Source organism: Ochotona princeps, chromosome 26 (genome assembly GCF_030435755.1).
Source record: "Ochotona princeps isolate mOchPri1 chromosome 26, mOchPri1.hap1, whole genome shotgun sequence".
NCBI lineage: Eukaryota > Metazoa > Chordata > Mammalia > Lagomorpha > Ochotonidae > Ochotona > Ochotona princeps.
In genome coordinates this window covers 18,227,084-18,249,764 of record NC_080857.1, presented here as the reverse complement: position 1 = coordinate 18,249,764, position 22,681 = coordinate 18,227,084, and the positions used below count along the sequence as shown (strand labels likewise).

Sequence of the window (22,681 nt, the reverse complement as noted above, 5' to 3'; positions counted from 1 at the left end):
CCTCGCTCCTGGTGGGCTCTGCAAGAATTCCTGACATACTCCGGTGTCCCACTTGTTTACCGATCTATTCCCTAGACACGGGCTGCTCTGACCCTCAAGGGAACAGAACAGTGTGTTTAAGCGGCTTGTCTGACACCACCCAGTCTCCTGAGTCCACACTTAGGACTCGTTTAATTTTCTCATGTTCTCCTATTCAAAAACCATTTGCAGGTGGCTGGCATGTACCAGGCATGGGGGAAGTACTAGTGAACTAAACAGTCAAAACCCCATGGCCCCATGCCACTAGTCATGCTTAGAGGCCCTGGGTCCAGTCCACAGGGAGAACTGTCCCGGGGTATTCAGTGGTCACTTACCACCCAGGTGTACAGTTCTTTCTCCACTGTGACCACAGCGAAGTGAGTATTCCCTGCGCACACCTGTCGAGCAGTACAGCCACTCTTGATGACATCCAGCTTCTGGGGGGTGGATTTTCCACCCCCCCAGACATAGACTTCACTGGTTCGTGATGTTACCACTGCAATGGGTGCTTCAGTCACAGTGCTTGACCTGCCAACAACCCCACAACAAAGAAAGGCACATTTAACATAAAAACAATATCGAAGAAAAATGCTTCCAGTCTGCTTCCCTGAGAAGAACTGCCAATTATGGTATGAGAAAGTATGCTCTTTCAACCCTCTATCATAGCAGGCTTTTCAAGTCCTCCCTCAGGGCTTCCTTACAGCTCTGCCAGACTAACACCTATCCTTTTCAACATTCACCATGGTAATGAGGTCCACTTGAGAGTCAAATTATAGTTTTCCTCTGCTCAAAAATGATTTGCTGGCATGGAGGCAAACGTGGGTTCTTGAAAGCATGCCAAGCTGACTGGGATCAGATCACGCCCAGACCTAAGGAAGCCTCCCCTGATGGTAATTTAGGACACACAATATCAATTCTCATGAGTCTCTTGAACATTACCTTGGTCTCTTTGTAGGCGCATTCAGCAGAGTGACTTTCTCCTCCATCTCTCTGCCAAAAGAAAAGGTACATAAGCAAAAGAATGGGTCCTTACACTGCAATAGTGCCTCTAGTCTATTTCACAGGTTTAACCTTCTTGACTGCACTCTACAACCTAACATTACTTTCACAAAAGTACCATGGCTGGCATTAGACAATTCATTTCATGCAAGAGGGCTAGCAGTTTGGGGCCAACTGTTCTTTGTCTCTAAGAAATGATCAAGGCTGGAACAGGGAGTCTCGAGAACCTCTGATGTTCATGTTTAAGTACCTTGTGGACACCTCCATATCCCTTTTCTTTCTGACTCTCTTATTGCTGTTACTGCCATTATTCTCCCATTATGCTCCTAATAAAGGGACTTGCAATTTCAGTCATCCCTGACTTACCTTGCTCCCTTTCTTCGATATTCAAATTGAACAGGTTCTTCCTGTCAAGTACAGGTAACACCTACCTTGGTTCTAGGGTCTTTATGAGGGAACTTCAAAAACAAGTTTGCAGTGTTGCTTTATGAAAAAACTATATATGGTTTTCAGAGGTTTTTTCAGTTGCCTCTAATTCCATTTCTCCATGAACTCTTTGAAACACTCCCAGTTCTGACCTCCTCTGTGGCAGTACCTCCTGACCAGTCTCACTGCAGTCTAACCCCTCATCATCAGTTCTCTCTCTGACACGGCTTCTTCCCCAGACAGGCCTACCATGCAGCTTAGGGCCACCCTGTCTCACAAACATCCAATACTTGCGTGCCACTCTTGAATTAAGCACAAACTCTTTGGAATGCAAGGCTCCTTTCCCATCATTCTAGACTTCCCTTTCTTTATATCCCATCTTGTGGCCCATGGTTGTCATTCTACTTAAATTGATGACAGCTGAACTACTGGGATAGTGTATAGGCAGAAATATTTTTTTTTTTCCTAAAGATTTATTTTTATTGGAAAGTCAGATATACAGATAAGAGGAGAGACAGAGAGGAAGATCTTCTGTCGGCAGAAATATTTTTTAAAAAGCTTCTGTGACATTGCACTGAGAACTCCAGGTCTAGAACTTTTATAATAGTCAAATAAAACTTAGTGTTTCCTGAATGTTGTGGTTCTGCATTTACTAATTTTTCCCTTCTGGAAAACTCACATGGTTTTCATCAAAACATAGAGTATCAACAAAGCATCAATAATTACCAATCAAAATATTTCCATGAGAAATTAAATCAGTGATCATATTGTTGGAAAATATGCCAGACAAAAATGTTACAAAACAACAAACATTTCTTAGTCTCAAAGGCTGATATTACTTGGATAAGCTCAGAACAAGTCATAAATGAAAGGTCACAGTGTTACATCTGAAATACTATGTGTAATGTTAGGACCCAAAACCCTGGTTAGTGACGGACTATGGCACTAGAAAGCAATAATCAAATGATACAATAGAATAAACTGATACTGAGCAAATAACAGGGATTATGCAATTAGGGATGCATGTGATATATCTAAGGGCAAAACTTGGAAAGATTTTAGATATTTAAACATTTGAAGGATCTAAAAGCACAGAACTGGTACAAGAAAAAGAAGGGGGTAGTAAGGCAAAAATAACATAAAAGGATGAAATGTAGACTAAAAAAACTGAAGACAATGTTTTCCTTTAAGCTGAGGTTTGAAGCCTCTTACAGAAAGTGAAGGCAAAGCACATGCTGCCGGCCTCCAGGGAGCTGGGACCTAGAATTTCAGGAACAAAGCTGCCAGAGGCAACAGGCTGCAACTGTAACCCATATGTAAACTCCTGTGCTAAAAGCCAGGGCCCAGTCCAAATCCACACCACTACCTAGCAACTGCTGTGTACCTTCTGCAGGCCCTGGCTAGGGAACCAGCTCTCTTTACAGAGGAGAAAACAAAGAAGAGATGCTAAATAACTGGACCAAAATAACGACAGAAGGCCAACACAAACCTACAGGATGTCTGACTCCAGAGCCACCCCTTCATAATCAGCAGCTCCAGAGGAGCAAAGGGCTCTTGGGCCTCACACCGCCAATGTGTAACAAGGTTAGGTGGCCAAGGCACTGACTATCAGCAGCTGCCCTCATGCAGCAAGAGCCAAGCTGAGGGCAGTCCAGTTGGGACGCGGCACCCTTTTTCAGGCACTCTGAGCAGGCTCTGACAGCCACCTCAGGAAGAACAAGGCGGTGACTTCTCTATACTTCACCTCCGGCGTTTCCTGAGGAGTGGGTGGTCAAGCAACTCATCTGCAGTGGGTCTCTGCTCGGGATCCTGAGAAAGAAACACAGGGTCCAGGGTCACTTAAAGGAAATGGGCAATGTGGGATCTACAGAGCCATTCACTTCATTTTAGAATGTTGCAGGTTAATTAGTCAGATCACTGCATTCCCAAACTCAAACTTCTTACATCACATTCCATGTTTCATGCATTTGTACCTGAATGAGGACGTTTACAAGGCCCCTTTCCCACATGTCTAGTTAGAGCAGTGACTTTCCAATGTCCATGTACACAGCACAGGAGAATCACCTGGGTGCCAGTTACAAATCATGGCTTCTAGGCTGTACTCACAGAGACTCTGGTTCAGTTGGTCTGGAGTGAGGCCCAGGAATGTGCACTTTACTTATAAAATCCCCCCACTCTGGTGATTCTGATGCCAGTAGTTCAGGGACCATACTTTGGAAAATACTAGAACTACACAGCAAGGCCACTGTGAGAGATCAGGACTATCCACATTCTGTACATTTGGAATTCTATATGATCTTTGCAATTTGATAAACCCATAGAAATTCCATATGATCTTTGCAATTTGATAAACCCATATAAATTAATCTTGATCATACTGGCAAAATCATTTCACAAATTAATACACACAGAGCAAAATATAGGAAGAGTTCATTTGTGGAAACAAAACTACTATGAACTGCCAATACTTATTCTGGGCATAGCCACAAATACATCCCATGTTAGCGGAGGTGGATGTGGTTTTGTGTGGTACGTCATACCCTAAACACTCAGGCTGGAAGGGAAAACACACGACTGAATCCACATGGGAATCACGTTTACCTGGTCAAGGCATGCATGAACCATCTGGATCAATTCCAAGGAGTACTGGCTAGAATCAACTTCCATTGCTCGGATTCCTTGTACAATCTTCACACATAAGTTGAGTGGATTCTATGAGAAAATGATGACTGCATTGTTCCTGGTTATATAAAGATGATGTTAAAAATCTACCAGTAGGGGCTATGAGATGTCTGTGACCATTATTTAAAGAACAGCCAACAGTCCTGCCTTCAATCAGACTACTTTTTCTAACTATTGGCAAATAACAGCCAAGACAGTTAGGGATGCACTGCTGCTGCCAGATGGAATGAAGCCAACCGGTCACCATGGAGATTAAAACGAGGACTACCTGGCCAATAGAATCAAGCTTAGAGCAAATGACAATCTGGTCCTTCAGTGAATCCCCCAACAAAGGAAATCAAGAATAACCCTGCTTCTTAGCTTTCAGGTAGCTCTCTTGCCAACTAATCTTGTTTTCTAGTTTCTACATCCTAAAGGCTATGGAGGCAACAATCTGCTGCAACAGACAAGGCACTAAATAAGTTGAAGATGATCATGATAATTACACTGTTACAATAACACCATCACTCAGTTTCAATGTAGACTGAACAATCAGTTCCCTCCTGGAATGTCCACCTGGCCTTTCAGGTCTATTTCTCCTAATAAATTCTGTTATTTCACATAATAACAATAATAATAATAACAATAATGTTATCATCCACACCTTACTTAGCAAGACCACAATGGACCAACACAATGGACCATCACATATGTGATCATTGTGAGCCTCACAAAAGTCAGACAGAGATAATATCATTATGAATTTGTGTCCTAGAAAATTTGGACTCAAAAACAAAGCAATTTGCCTGAAACCACAGGATAAAAATAGAGCTGTAACTCCAATCCAAGTCTGACTTGGGAAGTCAATTTTCTTCCACTCTATTAATTACAATAACTGGATGACACATCAGAACAAATTCAGGACTTAGAAAAAGGATTAGGTCTCATAAAATGTCACTGAAATTCCATAAATGTACAGTTGCACATCTCACACACCTTAGCAGAAGATCTGTGTATGTGTGTGGTGAGGGGGAGAGTAAACAGCATACTGTTCTCATATTCTAGAAAAAACAGGAGTTGGCATATTGACTCACTTGGCTAATCCTCCACCTCTGAGTACCAGCATCCCTACGGGCACCGGTTCATGTTCTGGCTGCTTTATTTACCATCCAGCTCCCTGCTTACAGTCTGGAAAAGCAGTAAAGGATGGCTCAAGTCCTTGGGATCCTGCACCTACATGAGAGGCCTGGAAGAAGTTCCTGACTCCTGGCTTCAGACTGGCTCAGCTCTAGCCATTGCAGCCATTTGCGGAGTGAACCAGTGGATGGAATATCTTTCTCTCTGCCTCTCCTTCTCTCTGTAAATTTGCCTTTCCAATACAAATAAATAAGTCTTAAAAGGAAAGAAAATGAAATAGAAGATCAAAGAAATGAGATAATTTGTCTACAGCCTCACATCTGGCTGGAAGAGGGGACTGGATGTGACAGTTACTCAGTATGGTCCAGGAACTCATGACAAGAGCATCATCAGGAGCTGGACAGAAACACAACACATTCTGCTGAACAGAGCCTGCCTTTTAACAAGATACTTTGGTGATTCTGTATGCATATTAAAGAACAACAGGCGCTGTTTTGCACCAGCTTTTACTGGAAAACGAAAAAAAAAAAAAGACTTAGACGATTATTGTCCATAAAACAATGATGGTTTTCAATATGCATTAGAGTGTGTAACTTTTCATTAAAAAAAGTCAAAAACACTTTAAAGGGTATTATATAATTTCCCTTAGTTTTCAAGGCATGATGCAGAAGTGTAACGATAGGAAGAAAGAAAGGAAGGAAAGAGGAAAGAAGGAAAAAGAAAGGAAGAATGGACATTGCTGGAACTACTTGGTTATGATCATTTCAGTGCAAAATTCAATTTGGAGATAAATTTGCAGGATTTTAACAATACATTACTAATCCAGTGCCTGAAAACAGGGTATTTCTGCCAAAAGTTAATGTTTGCTCAACAAATGAGCAATTCAGGGATAAATAAAGAAGACACACTGTATTGTTTGCAAAAGTAATGTTAGGAAAACACACAACTTACTGTAGCATCAAATGTTCTCTTCAGTGTGAGCAGTTCAAAAATGACACAGCCTACTGCCCAGATATCAGATTTAAAATTGTACTTGACTCCTTGGCAGAGCTCGGGAGACATGTAATATGGGGTTCCCACAAGCTGAATGAACAACAAAGAAAATAAAGACTAACTTATCATTCTGAAGTAACTATATGAACACTTCAGTCACTAAATTAAATTTCCCAGAAACTAGTTCTAACAACCATGCAACGTTCATCGGCAGATCCCCCAGTGGTTTTTATGAGATGATGTTACTTGTTTCATAAGAAATCTCTGGTGTCAATTATAAAGGGACGACCCATGTGGTAAAGGCACTGGGGTTCCGGGGGAGCCTCAAGCTTGTGATTCCCAGGCCACAGAAGCACCAGGCAGTCATAGCCTGAGAGAAACTTTACACAGACGTATTTAGCAAAAGCTCATCACTGAGCAGAAAAACCTAACACTGATGGCAGGGAGCTGGTAACTCAAACAAGGGTTAAGGATTCCCACTGAAGTGCTCAGCATTGAAACTTTTACAATGCCTCAATGTGACATTTGTCATAATACAACCAGGGAATTTCTTTTGATTAGGAACAGGTTAGGAAATGAAAATGTCCTGAACAAAAATCATGCCTCTCAGGGCTGGAGCTGTGGCACAGTAAGTTAAGCTGCTACCTGGAATACTAGCATCCCATATGAGTGGCAGTTTAAGTCCTGATTGCTCCATTTCTAATCCAGCTCCCTGATAATGTGCTTGCAGAACCAGTGGAATTTGGCTCTAGTACTTGGGACCCTGCCATCCACTGGGAGACCCAGGTGAAATTTCAGGCTTTGGCCTGGCCCATCCCTTGCTGCTGTGACCATTTGGAGAGTGACCAGTGGATGGAAGATTTCTGTCACTCAGCCTTTTAAGTAAATAAATATTTAAAAAATTTGTTTTTTTTTTTTTAAAGTCATGCCTTTCCCCAAAGTAGAGATAATGAAACACCAATCATTCTAATACAGTTGATATCTCTCCTTATTGGATAAAACAAATTTCAGGTGGCTTCTACGGCATTTTCAAATTTTTGTATCATTCCTTCTTTGCATTAATTGGTAAGTAAAATAAAATAAAATAGACCAAGTCTTGGTTTTATCCGATTGTTCTCAATAAGGAAAATGAAAATAAAGACATGACTACTTCCTTGGAAGCTCAATTCAGCCACCATCATACAAACAACCAAGACCCTGAGGCAGAGACTCCCAACCCCAGATGTTTACCTTGTTTGCAGACATATCCTGAAATTATCCGAAAACATCATTAGGACAAAAATTAATTTGAGTATCTGACATTTTCAAGTTTTGTTAAGGAAAGAGCATGAGAAATCCATAATTCTGAAAAGGATAAGGTCTTCATCCTCAAGATACACACATCCAGTCTCTACCAATGGTAAATGAGGAGAGAAGGGAGTCCCAGGGTCAGACTGTGCAAGGTAAAGAACTGAGCTCTCCAGGTGTTGGCCTGACACAGGACTTCTCTCTGAACCAGAGGCAGCATTCAAAAGCAGACACACAAAGACATGTCCACCATCTGAGCACAAGCATTAACTAAGAGTTATGCAAGATCCTAAACTGGAAAAAACACTCAAGCATTTGTCGGCTTCTAGCGAAGTCTCGAGCCAAGTGTCAGAAACAGCTGTGGGGTCCAAGCTGTATTGCGGACAGTGACCTTGAAATACTGGACCTGTTGATGAGCACAAGGAGCCTTCTGTAGACTTGGACTGAAAAGGTGGATCCAGCAGGAATATTGGGAAGAACATGTGAAATGTAAGGGGTACTAGAAAGGTGCCAGAAAGGCAAAAAGGAAAAAAATTACAAGGGCAACACGTACCGTCTCAGCCATGGAATACTCAGAATTGAGTTTCTTTGCTAGGCCATAATCTCCAAGTTTGATCAGGTTTGCCTTGGTCAGAAAAATATTTAACGTCTTTATATCTCTGAAAGAACAAAGATGCTGCCAATGAAGCCCATGTAGATAAGTGTTTCCTCTCAACCCCCGACCCCACGACTGGTCCAGGGCACAGGGTGTTATGGGTTCCTAACACTCACACAGCTTCCAAGTGGGGACTTAAGAGTAAAACGGGAGAATGAATTTCATTTTCCAGAGGCCCCCAGTGTGACACTGTCTCCCAAACCACTGAGGCTGACAGGAAAGCTGACAGGGAACAGTGCTCTACGACCATAATTCCTATAAAGTATATTGCCTTTCCAACTGCTGGGTAGGCCTTGGAGTGAGTGGTATTAAGGCAACTGAACATTTGGTAGTTATCAGTTTCAAATGATTTGTTGAGGTGGAAGAGGCTGTGTGTGTGTCTCAGCCACAACACGACTAGGCTGTTTAGAACATTTAAATACAGTCACTGTCTTTTTCTACAGATGAACTGATGGCATGCAAAATGCCACAGTTTGCCTGCTTCACACTCTGGCTTCCTTATTGAAAGATATGAATCGCAACATCACATTCAACTACTTTTAAATAGAAAGCCAACAACACATAACAGTAGCCACTCAATAGGTATCAAGAGCTAACAGAAACAAACAACAAAAACAACAACCCTTGTGTATTATAATTCATCCCTTTAAGAAGGGTATAATGGAGTGTTTGGCCTAATGGTTAAGCCATCAGGATTGCTAGAGTCCCCCAGTGGAGAAGCTGGGTTTGATGATACCCAGCTTTAGCTCCCAATTCCAATTTCCAATTCCCAGCATAAACTCTAGGAAGTGGAGGTGATTGCTTCAGTGGTTGGGATCCTGCCAGCCATATGAGAAACCCAGATTGTATTTTGGCTCCCAATTTGGGCTCCTGCGGCCACTGCAGTTATTTGGAGAGTAAACTATCAGATGGGATCTTGCTTTCTCTCATTAAATAAAGGGTAAGGGGCGGCAATAATGGGTAAGTAACTTACAATGGTTTTCTTCTATAGTTAGAGATGAATGGCAACCTGTTTTGTCTTTTCCTTTAAAGAGTTGGTGAAACTGTACAACTGTACAAAATGATTAGACTTTCATTTAAATCAAAAGAGCTCAACTATAGAATTAAAAACAATTGCTAATGTTTATTGTTCAGAGAAAAACATTTTCTATGAATTCCAATCAAACTAATACTACTTCTCACAGCACCTTCTAGGCTAAAAGCAGCAGCACTTGGCAACTGAGGAGAGACTCGTCCTAGATCAAATATAGTTTAACCTCAGTAAGGGAAGGTAATATCCCTTTCAACTCACTCTCTGCCTGCCTAAGCATATCAATGGGAAAACCTTGACCGTTTAATCAAAAAAACAAATGTGCTGATGGGAGGAACCTAGGAGAGGGGATTGGAGACAGGGAATCTGTTACGTGTTTTCACTTGTTACCTATGAAGGATTCCAGCTTTATGGATACAGCTCACTGCTGAAACAATCTGGAAGAGGTACCATACTACCATCTGCAGAGACAAATACATTACATTTGAATTAGAAAGTTCCCTTTAGATACCACACACACACACACCCCAAAGGACACCTCAACCAGAGGTTACGATTCAACATGACTGGACATTCCTTGCTTGTAGGTTGAGTAGACAAAAGTGGTAAGGGTAAAAAGAAATAGCAGGTCATTATAAAATAGTTTCAAGGTCATCATAAAATATAGCATTGTGAAACGGATGTGTGGGAAGAAACCCAGGAAGAATGCAGAGGTATAGAAAACTGGGCATACCAGCATGTAGAAACAGAACCAGGTAAGCAAGCCCACAGAGAATCATGATGTGGAGGTAACACATTTAGGAAGCGGCTATAGACAGCTTCCCTGTTAGAGGTTTCCTCTCTCATGAATCCCCATCAGAGCCTGCAAGGAGTCTGAACAAAAGGAAAAAAACACTCTTCACTGTGGGAAGAGTAAATACAGACACAGAAACAGAATGCGTTCCAGCACGACGATGCCAGCTTCCTGCCTCCGGAATAGGAATTACCTCTTCCTCAAAGAGCTTGTCCTTCTGACGCAGGATTTTGTCGTACAGGTTCCCTCCTGCAAAGAAACGAGAGACAAGCTTGAAGTGCTGGTAACAGGTGGAAGCATGGCTGCCCCTTGCATGGAGTTTGAGCAGGTGACACTGGAAGGGAGGGGTCTGCTTCCTCTCCCGAGGAAACTACTCTCTTGGCCTTTCACACGGGGACTATTCCTACAGTACCCCAACTAACAAAGGGATCCTCAAAATCAGATGATTTTCTCTGCCAGAACTCTTTGAAGGAATCTGCTGTTTCTGTAATGACTTTCGCACTAGGGCTCCTACAGCATTTGGGTGACACCTGTGATTCAATGTTATGAACTTAGTGAATAACAACGTTTTTTTTCTTACTCTACAGTGACATTTTCTCAAAATCTGGGTTCCACCCATAGATTGTCCCTACATGAGAAGGGAAGAGTCCTGGGCATATCAGCATGTAGAAACAGAACCAGGTAAGCAAGCCCACAGAGAATCATGATGTGGAGGTAACACATTTAGGAAGCGGCTATAGAGGTTTCCTCTCTCATGAATCCCCATCAGAGCCTGCAAGCAGTCTGAACAAAAGGAAAAACACACTCTTCACTGTGGGAAGAGTAAATACAGACACAGAAACAGAATGCGTTCCAGCACGACGATGCCAGCTTCCTGCCTCCGGAATAGGAATTACCTCTTCCTCAAAGAGCTTGTCCTTCTGACAATAACAATACAGCTTCTCTCCTGCACCGCAACATCTCTAACTTTGCTAATCGTTCCTGTGGAGTGTTAATTTACTTCTTTTTATCAAGTAACACATGTTGTAAATGATGGTGGTTCACCTTACCTCCTACTTGCAACCGGCTTAGTTTTTACAACTTCTCTTCCCCGGCAATTTAGAAACCCAAGAGTTCTAATAAATGTATCCTTCGTCCTAGTTCCTTCCAAACAGAATTTAACTGTGTAAGGTTTCTGCTACTTCACAATTTTCTCATATAATTTACGAATTTGGGGGTTCATCAGAACTTGAAACAATTACGATACACAAGAGTCTGGGTAAGTTAGCTAGCTAGCTGTAAGTGGGGAGTATGCTGGGTGTTGTTGAGCACATAGCTCTGTGTTCTCTTGTATAGCAATGACATACTCAACACCTGCTACAAACTTAGTATTAGGCTATGAGCTTCACATACTCATTTTACTGCAACAGCCCAAGAAGGCAGGCAGTGTTATAAATAAACTCATTTTAGGATGATGTATACAGATGCTTTCTACCCAAGAGTATAGCACTAGAAAGTAGCTGAAGTTGGGATGTGCATTTAATCTATTTTCTTAAATAGGCTACCTTGATACCCAAAGAAATCAGGTTGTTTTTACTTTCATTCAGTTATAATCTTTAGACTACTTCTTGGATAGTCTTAGCTGAAGTTACTACAAATAAATGTCACCTGTAACAGTCCAGTAAATAGTATATCATGTGGTGCCAAGCCACACAATGTCTCTAATGGCTAACTAATGTCACTTTCACAAGGAAAAATATCCTGAAAAATACATGGAACACCCACAGGAAAAATAACTTGAAGATGACGCTGTAACCACAAAGGTCAAGGTAGGTGAGGAAGGGAAAAGCCCCTCGCCTTGTTTCCTGTGTCAGTTCCAAACTCCTCCATGCCTGGGTTTTTCTTTAAACTCTCGAAATCCCCAGAGAGGCTGAAATCATCGTGCTTGCCTTTTCCTTGGGGCTAAGGATGAGCCTCGGGACACCCTGCCGGAGGAGTCCGCTGCAGGCTGGTGCCTTACCGTTGCAGTACTCCAGCTCGATCAGCAGGGTGGTATTGTCCATGAAGTGATTGTAGTAGGCAATGATGTTGTCGTGCTGCAGCAGGGCCAGGATGACAATCTCATTCAGGGCGTCACGACGCTCCTTTTCAGACAGTCGTGTCAAATCGACTTCCTTCCACACAACCAGTGAGTCATCCTGCAAGAAAGGAACAAAGGCAGTGGGCTGTCCTCTTACCTGGCAGTGAGCAAATCCACACCGTGATAGCCAGGCCCACAAGGAAAACTTCTAAAAAGTGCAAACATGGACTCCTTTTATTTTTTCTCTCAAAACAGACTTGAATGATTCAAGTAAGTACTGTAATTCACTGCGGGCCCAGGGAAAGGAAAGCATTAAGAAGCTGTCATTGGGGCTGGTGCTATGTGCACACACCATGTGTTATGGTATTGGTGTAGCAAGTAGGGCTACTGCCTGCAGAGTTGGCTTCCATATGGGTGCTGGCTCCAGTTCCAGCTACTCCACTTCCAATTCAGTTCCCTGTTAATGTGCCTGGGAAAGCCACAGAAGACAGTCCAAATGCATGGGACCCTGCACCTATGCGGAAGATTCAGAAGCAGCTCTAAGTCCTGGCACAGTCCTGGCACAGTCCTGCCATTGTGTCCATTTCAGGAATGAACTAGCAGATGGAAGATCTCTCTCTTCCTTCTCTATAACTCTTTTAAATAAATAAATCTTTGAAAATGATCATTTTGCTTCCTGATGTCAGCTCCAGGCAAGATATGGGATGGGTACAGGTGGCACAAATTCTACTGAGGGACACTGTGACAGGTGGCTAGTCAGGGTGAGCACTGTGGTAGGGCCAAAATCCTGGAGAAGCAGAGAAATGGACAGCAGTCAGCTTCACCTTTAGCTGACCACAGCGGCTAACCTCATAAAACTCTTGCACCAGTTTGCAACTTTTTGTCACATGAATATAAAGTATCCTCCTTTCCTCTATTCATGGAAACTCACCTGCAGCTCTCCACCTCTGCCCTCTTCTAGGACACCTTCTAGATGACACTGCTTCCTGGCCCAGGAGCCCATAGATCTCTCCCCACTCCTTCCCCTGCCTCCACCAAGCCTTTACCTCTCTAGGAAGGACACTGGTGAACTACATACTGTTCACTGATCCTTAATTTTCACTCCTCATGCACCAAAAAGTTATTTGCCCATTCTTCTTCATTTACAGATATATGTAACTTAAATGTTTTTCAGTAACACGGTTAAGTTTTGGAGGGAAATATATGCAGGTAACCAAAATCAAAACTTTATGAAAGGTCCCAGCGTAGTAGCCCAGCAGCTAAAGTCTTTGCCTCGTACACTCCAGATCCCATTTGGGCACTGGTTCATGTCCTGGTGGTCTCACTTCCCATTCAGCTCCCTGCTTGTGGACTGGGAAAAGAGTCGAGGATGGCCCAAAGCCTTGGGACCCTGCACCCACATGGGAAACCCAGAGGAGGCTCTGGGCTCCTGGCTTTGGATCAGCTCAGCTCTAGCCACTGTGACCACTTAGGGTGTGAACTAGCAGACAGAAGATCTTCCTCTCTGTATATCTGATTTTCCAATAGAAATAAATCTTTAAAAAAGAAGTTTATGGAAAATGGAATTGAAAGGTAAATTTATTTTGTTACCAAAAGAAATTGAAATCCATGTATATAAAGTATCTTCAAAAAGTTAATGCAAACGTATATTATTAAAAACTAGCTTTAGGGCCTGGCACCGTGATCTAGCAGGTGAAGCCACAGCTGAAAATAACAGCATCACACATCCGAGCATGTGCTGGAGTTCCAGCTACCCGGCTTTAGATCCAGCTTCCTGCTAAGGCACCTGGGAAGGCAGTGGATGGTACTCCAAGCCTTGTGGGAGAGCAGAAGGTCCGTTCTGGTACCCCAGCTCTGACTGCAGCAGCTACCTAGCAACGGAATGAACACACAGAAGAGCTCTCTCCTTCTCTGTCACACTTTCACACAGGTATACAAAGGAAACCTGACAACAATTTTTTGAGTATCAACATAACTTTTAAATTCCATTTTTCATAAACTTTCTGAAGTAACATTATAGAAGGAAAAGAATGCTAAGAATGTGTTTTTTTTTTTTAACCTTAAACTATTGGGGGCAGGCATAACACTATGCAATTTGAAGCATAAACAAATACAACTCGGAGCAAACTTCAACAAGTGAGAACCTAGTTCCAGTCTGAGAGTCACTTCTCACCGAAGTGAGCAAGTCACTTAAAAATAGTTTTCCCAACGAAGAAAACAGGAATACCAATACTCATCTCCTCTTTCTTATTTCAATGTCAGAAAGAAAAAGCAATAGAAAGAATAAACAGCTATGACAATGTCATTCATGAATGTACTGGCCTAGCAAGTAAGAAGCGTCTATTCCCTCTAACAGCGCTCAGGTACAACATCTACCCCTGGCTGGCTCCCTCCTGCAGATGCAAACCCCAAGAGGCAGCAATGATACTCAACAGACCGGGTCCTTGCCACTCCCTGAGTTCCAGGTTCCTGCTTCTGCCCTCCTCCCTAGCTCCAGCACTTACAGGCATTTGGGAGGAAGGAGAATTTCCTCACTTTGTCTCTCAACACCCCAAACCTCCAAACAAGAGAACGACCCAACAACACACTTAGGACAGCCTGTCCCAACCACCCCACACCTCCACTTGTCAGCTGGTGCGACACAGACCAGAAGTGCTGATGGATGAATCATCCTTAGCAATCCCAGCAAGACTTTGCAAATGTTTATCCTGAAGCTAAACTTTTCAGACTTCGCAAAACTGAATCCAGTCAGCCGAATTTCACCTAAATTAAGCAAACAAAACAAAGTTTTTGGAAGCCAAGTCACCACTGCAAGGTTCTTAGCTTGTGACCTCTGGAATTTCTACATGGAATGTGCATCTGTGAAAACGCAGACAGGGAAGAGGGAAGAGACAGAACGTAGGTTCTCAACAGTCCTTGTCTCCCAGAAAAGTCAAGACTAACAGCTTAATATACAGAGGAAGTTTTTGCAAAACCTCACAATCGGAGAACCAATTTGCATTTTTGTAAAGCACCTTCACTGGACTCTCAATTTTTTTTTAAAGAAGCATTTTTAAGGGAGCTATATGACTCGGCCCATTTCACAGATGGGGGAAAGCTCAAGGACGATTTAGTGACTGGGTCCGTGCTTCCCAGCGGTCCAGGGGATCCCGACAGCAGGTGCGAGCGCGCGGGCGCCGGGGAAGGTGAAGCTGGGGCCCAGCCGCTACCTCGGTGCGGCGGTACAGCGTGGCCTCGCCGAAGGCGCCGCGGCCCAGGACGCGGATGGGGATGTAGTGCAGCTCCTCCTGCTCGGCCGGGCCGCCGCCGCCCCGCGGTCCCGCGCTGGCGCTGGGCCCAGCGCTCGGGTCCCCGCCACCCCCGGACTCGCTCCCGAAGTCCGAGTTGAGGGAGTCGCAGTGTCGCTCGTACTCGCCCAGCACCGACATGGCGGCGGCGGCGGCAGCCTGCGTGTCCCCGAGCAGCACTGTGTATGGCCGAGCTCGCCTTAGACGCCGGGCCGCGGCTCCGTCAACCTCGCAACCGCGCCAGGCTTCATGGTGGCTTCGGCCCCGCTCCCTTGCCCGGAAGCAGTTCTTGAGGTTTCCGGCGCGCCGGATCGGTTTTCTCCGCCTTCGCCGGTTCACTTTTTTTTTTTTTTTTTTTTGAAGTCCAGCGGCCGAGGCTTCCCGCGGAGGAGGAGGGCAGCTCCGGCCTTTGCTGGGGTACCTCGTGGGAACGCAGGGGTATCACCCCGTGTCCGTGGACCGCCAGGCCCCCTATCACTGCTCAGAGAAGCCACTTGAAGTTCACCTCGGCGTCAGTGCCGTTTCCAGGGGAGGCAATGCCTCAAGTCTTGGAAAGGATTCGGAATGTTGCAGTAACTACTACTGTCAAGACGGTGCAAGCTCAGGGGACCATGTGAGCGGTGGCTGTTATGTTCTGGTTTTATGGAGAAAGTTCTAGACGATGCCGCCTTCTTCGAAGCCCAGGGAGCAGACCTGTGGCTCAGGTGACAGCTCAGATGACAAAAATGTGGGGCTCTTACTGTATGTTACCAAAAACCTCTGGTGACAGGAGGTCAAAAGACCAAAACTGTAGGCATTTATGCCCCGAGAAGAGGTCTGGACTTAAGAAACGCACCTGAGGGGTGGGCTTTGTGGGGAACACCCCACTCCAGCTCTGAATTTGAGTTCAGGTCCCAGCAGCTCCACTTCTGATCCAGCTTGCTGCTAACACATCCTGGGAGGCAACGGGTCATGGCCCAATGGTTAGATCCTTGCTACTCTCAAGGGAGACTTGGATAGAACTCCGAGTTTCTGGATTTGGACTGTTGGCAAGTTACTTAGGGAATTAACTAGCGGATGCAAGGTTTCTCTTTCTAGACCTTTCAACTAAATGAGAAGGAGGATGTATGGACCCATCTGTGAAGTATTTAGAACTTTTGTGACCAGGTGGGACATGGTTGCTAAGGCAGGTGAGAGAAGAGGTAGAAACAGCCAACAAATGTAGGAAGACAGATTGAATAGAATAAGGTAACGTGTGGGCCCGGCGGCATGGTGGCCTAGTGGCTAAAGTCCTCACCTTGAACGCCCCGGGATCCCATATGGGCGCCGGTTCTAATCTCGACAGCTCCACTTCCCATCCAGCTCCCTGCTTGTGGCCTGGGGGAGCAGTCAAGGATAGCCCAAAGCTTTGGGACCCTGCCCGTGTTGGGAGACCTGGAAGAGGTTTCTGGCTCCTGGCTTCGAATCGGCACAGCACTGGCCATTGCGCTCACTTGGGGAGTGAATCATTGGAAGGAAGATCTTCCTCTCTGTCTCTCCTCCTCTCTGTATAACTGACTTTGTAATAAAATAAATCTTAAAAAAAATTATTAAAAAAAAATTAAGGTAAAGTGTGAAAGCGAATGAATTCACCTGTCTGCAGCTGACCCGTGCTCCCGCTGGAATCTGCAGCTCATTCCCCACTGAATAGGAGAGTTCCCACGGGGCCTCCATCCTCTTGGATGTGGACCCACTATCTCTGTTGGCCTGCCAACTGAGCAGACTCTGCCTGTGTGTAACTAATTTCTAGCTTTATCACGGCACATCGTGCTTATCTGTGAAATGCTAACACCTTGTTGATCCTGTGTGCTGTATGGGCTGGCCCCACTCCTGAGACCAAGTGCCACGAGAGGCTGCACTTGTGCTTTTGTTCTCTGTAGCATCAGTGCCTAAAATAGGGCACATGGGGGCTGGCATGGGGGCTCAATTAGCTTATCTTCTGCCTGCAAGTGCCAGCATCCCATATGGACACCGGTTCATGTCCTGGCTGCGCCACTTCCATTCCAGCTCCCTGACTGTGGCCTGGGAAGGCGGTGGAGAACGACCAAAAGCCTGAAAGAAGCTCCTGCACCTGACTTTGGATCAGCTCAGCTCTGGCTGTTGAAGCCATTTAGTGAGTAAACCATCAGATGGGAGATCTTTGTCTCTTCTCTCCATGAACCTGCCTTTCCAATGAAAATGAACTTCTTTATTTTCAAAAGAAAATGGCTCATTATTTTAGTAAAGCATCAAAAATGATTTGTTGGGCATGGCGGCGTGGCCTAACAGCTAAAGTCCTTGCCTTGAAAGCACCGGTATCCCAACGGCACCGCTTCCCATCCAACACCCTGCTTGTGGCCTGGGAAAGCAGTTAAGGCCGCCCAAAGCTTTGGGACCCTGCACCCATGTGGGAGACCTAGAAGTTCCTGGCTCTTGGCTTCCGATCAGAGCAGCATTGGCTGTTGCGGTAACTTGGGGAGTGAATCATCAGACGGAAAATCTTCCTCTCTGTCTCTCTACTCTGTATATACGACTTTGCAATAAATATAAATAAATCTTTTAAAAAAATGTTGTGTAAGTATCGCATCACTATCCCTTCTGCATGGAACAGTTTTTTTTAATTAAAAATTTTTTTAAAGATTTATTTATTTTTTATTAAAAAGTCGGATATACAGAGAGGAGGAGAGACAGAGAGGAAGATCTTCCATCCGATGATTCACTCCCCAAGTGAGCGCAATGGCTGGTGCTGTGCCGATCCGAAGCCAGGAGCCAGAAACCTCTTCCAGTTCTCCCAAGCAGGTGCAAGGTCCCACAGCTTTGGGCTATCCTTGACTGCTTCCCCAGGCCACAAGCAGGGAGCTGGATGAGAAGTGGAGCTGCCGGGATTAGAACCGGCCCATATGGGATCCCGGGGCGTTCAAGGTGAGGACTTTAGCCACTAGGCCACCATGCCTGGCCCAGGAATAGTTTGTTGTTGTTGTTGTTGTTTTTGTGTTTTTGAAAGATTTATTTATTGGGCCTGGCGCAGTAACCTAGCAGCTTAAGTCCTCACCTTGCCCATCTGAAGCCAGGGGCTTTTTCCAAGGTCTCTCGCGCAGGTGCAAGGTCCCAAGGGGCTTTGGGCTGTCCTCGACCGCCTTCCCAGGCCACAAGCAGGGAGCTAGATGGGAAGTGGAGCAGCTGGGACATGAACCGGAACTCATTTGGATCCTGGTGCATGCAAGGTGAGGCTTTAGTCACTGAACCATCATGCCAGGCCCAAGGGGCATCTTTGAAAACCAAACTTGCTCCATAGGTAAAAGTTTTTTAGTGTAACATTCTGTGTTAATATCAGTGATGGTTATATAAAGTATCACCTACTTCTTCCTCTTAGAAGGTAATCTGAGGTGGAAAAGCTGGTGGGGGAATGTGGAGGGCTCCCTGCTGGACCACCACTCGCACTGGAAAACACGAGTTGGGAAGGGGCCAGACCAGATCGGGAAGGGCTACAACACCTGTGGGACTCATATGAGCTAGATCAGGGAAAGACCTTTCTGGGCTGACTGTTCCTACTGGTGCAAGCATAAATTAGAGTGGGTGAGGGTTGGTTAGACTTTGCCACAGCATCAGCTGGCAGATGTTGGCACTGGGGGCTAATTCTGTCAAGTTAAACTGCAGAACCACCTGGAGAGTACATGATCCTGGAGTGGGAGTGAGCCCATTAGGGAAATAGTTGGCACTTCCCTCTTGGGTTACCACTCCCACTGGAGAGCATGAAAACCAGGACTGGGGCAGGCATGGCTAGACAGAATGGCACCCACCAGCATGTGTGTGGGTTGGATGGTAGGGTTGGTTGGGTTGAACTAGGCTTCAGTGCCCATTGACATGTATGAGAACTGAATGGGATGTGGGACAGACTGGACCAGTCGGCTGTACATACTGGCAAGCACAGGAACTAGGGCAGGGGGTGGACTGGTGGGTCGCTCCAACTAGGCTGCAGCTCCCACTGGTTTGCGTGAGGGCTGAGTGTGTGGTGGGCAGGATCGGGCAGGACTGCGACACCCATTGGTTCATGTAGAAGACAGAGCTGGAAACAGAACTGACCCAGCAGTTGCAACCACCAACATATGCATAAGCTGATTGGAGTGATGGAGTGTGCCAGGCCCTGTGGCATGCACACACAAGAATCAGGTCTGGATCACCTCAGACGAAGTTTCTTTGGGGATCCCTCCAACTAAACTGCTGATCTTAGAACCCCAACCAAGAAGAGAGGTGCAGGTTCCATGTTCTAACCATGGAGTGCATGTGTCAAAGCTGAGCCTCCTCAGTGGCTCAGACGGAGCAGTGGACAGTATATCCAGGAGCAAACAGAGGATATGACAGTCCATCAGAACCTGCTGAGGACTCCTGGTCCCTGGTTTGGTTCTGTATGGCAACAATGACTAGTTTAAGGACGTGGAATTCAGGATTGAGTCCAGAGTTTGCACAGAAATTAGGACTGCCAATCAGGGTCCCCACACCCCCATCACAGTGTCTGGCTCCTGTCCCTGTCCTGCTTGCGATGCAGCTGCCTGAGATGATGGCCCAAGCCCGGGGGCCCATGTGGCAGCCCTGGCTCTGGCCTGGCCCAGCCCCAATGCTGGACTTTCAGGGAGCGAAGCAGCAGACTGGAGAGCTTTGGATGTATCTCTCCTTATCCCTCTCTGCCTTCCAAATACCAGAATTTAAAGTTACCATATAAAAACTTACAGTCTCACATAAATGACCCATTTGGAGTAGAATAAGGACAATACTTTTTCTTCTAACTCATCAGGTGTCATACTTTTAACCCAAGAAATGTGGTAGGAATGATTACCAATTAAGACAAAAGTACGTCAGAATAACTGACACACACACACTGAATGGTTTCTGCTAGCCTTTATTTGAGAAAATTTACACAAAAGTCCCCAATCCAACTCTTATGTAAGTCATCTGTATAAATCCCACATGCTTCTCTCCATTAAACAAACAGAAAAACGGCTTTATGTCAGGGGCTCATGACAATGGTGTAACAAAGGTCACTTGAACTAACATTCTCACATATGTTCCGCCGAGTGGGGGAAGAAAGAGGGTAACACCTCTGTTTTTGAAACTGATTTGCTCCTGTATTTGCCTTTTACCAAAAGCAAATACTTCTTAGTTTTAAGGTAACATCAAGGCATAATATCATTTTGCTTCTCAACAAAAAAAGACGAATGTCTGAGTTGGTAGCTTTGGCAAGAGTCAAAGGGAGAGGGGAAAAAGCTTATGTTTGGAGCCACACTTGGGAACAAAAACTGCAACAAAATAAACTACTCTCTTCTCCTTTCTTGGGCATTGTGTGAAGACAGAAAGCCAGAGCTAACAGCAGCCTTGGCTGCACCATCCAAGGGGAAAGGCACCCACTGGAACTGAGCGAGGGTCTGGGTAAGCTGCTGCAGCAGAACGGCGTTTCACATTTAAAAGCTGAAGGATGGATATTACTCATAAATGTGTTTATTTTCTCTGCTGGGATTCAAGTTTTGTCCTTTACGACATGTAATAAGACAGACTTTTGCAACACTGGCTGGCCCTGTGGTAAGGAATTGACTGGCAAATTCCCTGAAGCAGTACTTATGCATTCCCTACAGCAGATGGCGATGTTGTGCAAGCTACAGCACGAACCACTTTCATGTCGCAGAAAAGGAACATGCGAAGTAAAACGGAGTAAAAGCAAACAAAAAACATTTCTAGGTTTGTATTACCTGAAACATTACCACAATAAAAAGAGCTTTTCACCAACTCACCCCTTATCTACCTTTATACCTGGTCAACACAATGCTGTTTTCTGGTCATTTCAACTTTCTGCATCTTCGCTGCGAACTGTAAGGTCTATCTAAATCCTTTCATTCCTATCACTTGTCATTAGACAAGGTCTGTAACAGTAAGCGATGTTAAAGAGATTATAGGACGGGCATTTGGCATGGTGGGTAGGTTGCCCCTCGAAGCCTGCATCCCATGATCAGTATCGGGGTGCCTGGTTGAGGTCCTGGCTATTCTAGGACCCATCCAGCTTCCTGCTGGATGCATCATGGGAGGCAGGAGGTGCCGGCTCAAGACATTGGGTTCCTCTCACCCCAGTGGGAGTCCTGCCAAGCCTTGGCTGTGGCGGGCATTTGGGGAGTAAACTGTGAATGGAAGATCTCTCTCCATCTGTCTCTGCTTCTTCACTTTTCAAATACAATCAAAGTAAACAAAAGTTTAAAATGAAAAATGACAATATAGGAAGAATAGCCTACCTAGCTTCCTGGGAGCCACGGGGAAGGTTTCCTGTGGTGTTTTTCATCACTGAGTATGAACATGCTCGTTTGGGTCGCATTTTCTGTGCTTTACACCGCTGTTGGCCTCTGGGCAGCTCGTTCTCCCACACTGACTCTTGGCTTTGTCGTTATAACAATACTCTTCAAGTTCGTACTCTCTTCATGATCTTCCTAAATGTCTATTCCATACCTCATGTCTCAATTCTGGAGAGAGAACCCTTAAGGACAGGCATTAGGAAGTGACTGATCATGCAGGAATTGAGAAGGTTTTTCCATGGCAGAAGTCAGATGAAAAACCGAAGGAACCACGTATCTGACGCAGAGCTTGTGTCCAGGACACCCAAGGGACCCTCAAAGCTCAATGACTAAGAATGTAAGCAGGACATGGACCAAAGACAGAAACGGGTATTTCAACAAAGATCTACAGAAGGCCAACAAGCTCATGACAGGATGTTCAATGTCATCGGCCATGAAGAAAACCCAGGCCAGAACCCCAATAAAGTGTTCTTCACACGAGTCCGTCCAAACGTCTGAAATAAAATTTTAAAAAAGGAAGAATAGACTTATAAACATGTGCTGCTCATACAGCCTAGCCTTTTGGGAATTTACTCCGGACGAATGGACGCATGTGGCAGCCTGCACATCAGTGTCCACAGAAGCCCCAGTAACACAGGCCGAAACCTAAGAACAAACTGATGATCCACCCACACGAGGGAATGCTACTCGGCAAGAAAGGGAACACATCACTGACCCATGTAACAACTGAGATGGGGCTTGTGGAGAATGTTCTGGGTCAAAACTAAAATGTCTAAAAGGACACATTCCACATGATTCCACTTGTCTTCAATAAAATTAGAGATGGAGAACAGATTGGCGTGGCTAGAGGTTGCGTAAGGAAGGGCGGTGGCCGTGGCTGTAAGGGGCAGCACGAGGGCACCACGTGATGGAGCTGTCTGCATCCTGCAGTGCTGCTCACATGAACTGACATATGTGATAAAACTGCCTGGAGCTAGGCACACATACACGAAAGGAGTTCAAGCAGG

At 45.0% G+C, this 22,681-nt stretch overlaps 1 protein-coding gene across 1 annotated transcript in view; it reads right to left on the bottom strand.

The window, feature by feature from the left end:
* Positions 1 to 15,628, bottom strand: part of NEK9 (NIMA related kinase 9) — a 35,432-nt gene extending 19,804 nt beyond the window's left edge. Inside the window, exons 1-10 of the mRNA XM_058655135.1 lie at positions 15,268 to 15,628; positions 11,999 to 12,176; positions 10,193 to 10,248; positions 9,597 to 9,667; positions 8,075 to 8,180; positions 6,193 to 6,324; positions 4,045 to 4,155; positions 3,188 to 3,252; positions 958 to 1,008; positions 354 to 546 (exon numbers count right to left, since the gene is read on the bottom strand). Coding sequence (XP_058511118.1) covers positions 354 to 546; positions 958 to 1,008; positions 3,188 to 3,252; positions 4,045 to 4,155; positions 6,193 to 6,324; positions 8,075 to 8,180; positions 9,597 to 9,667; positions 10,193 to 10,248; positions 11,999 to 12,176; positions 15,268 to 15,486 — 1,182 coding nt within the window. The 5' untranslated portion in view covers positions 15,487 to 15,628. The remainder of the gene's footprint in view (positions 1 to 353; positions 547 to 957; positions 1,009 to 3,187; positions 3,253 to 4,044; positions 4,156 to 6,192; positions 6,325 to 8,074; positions 8,181 to 9,596; positions 9,668 to 10,192; positions 10,249 to 11,998; positions 12,177 to 15,267) is intronic.
* Positions 15,629 to 22,681: the final 7,053 nt, after the last annotated feature.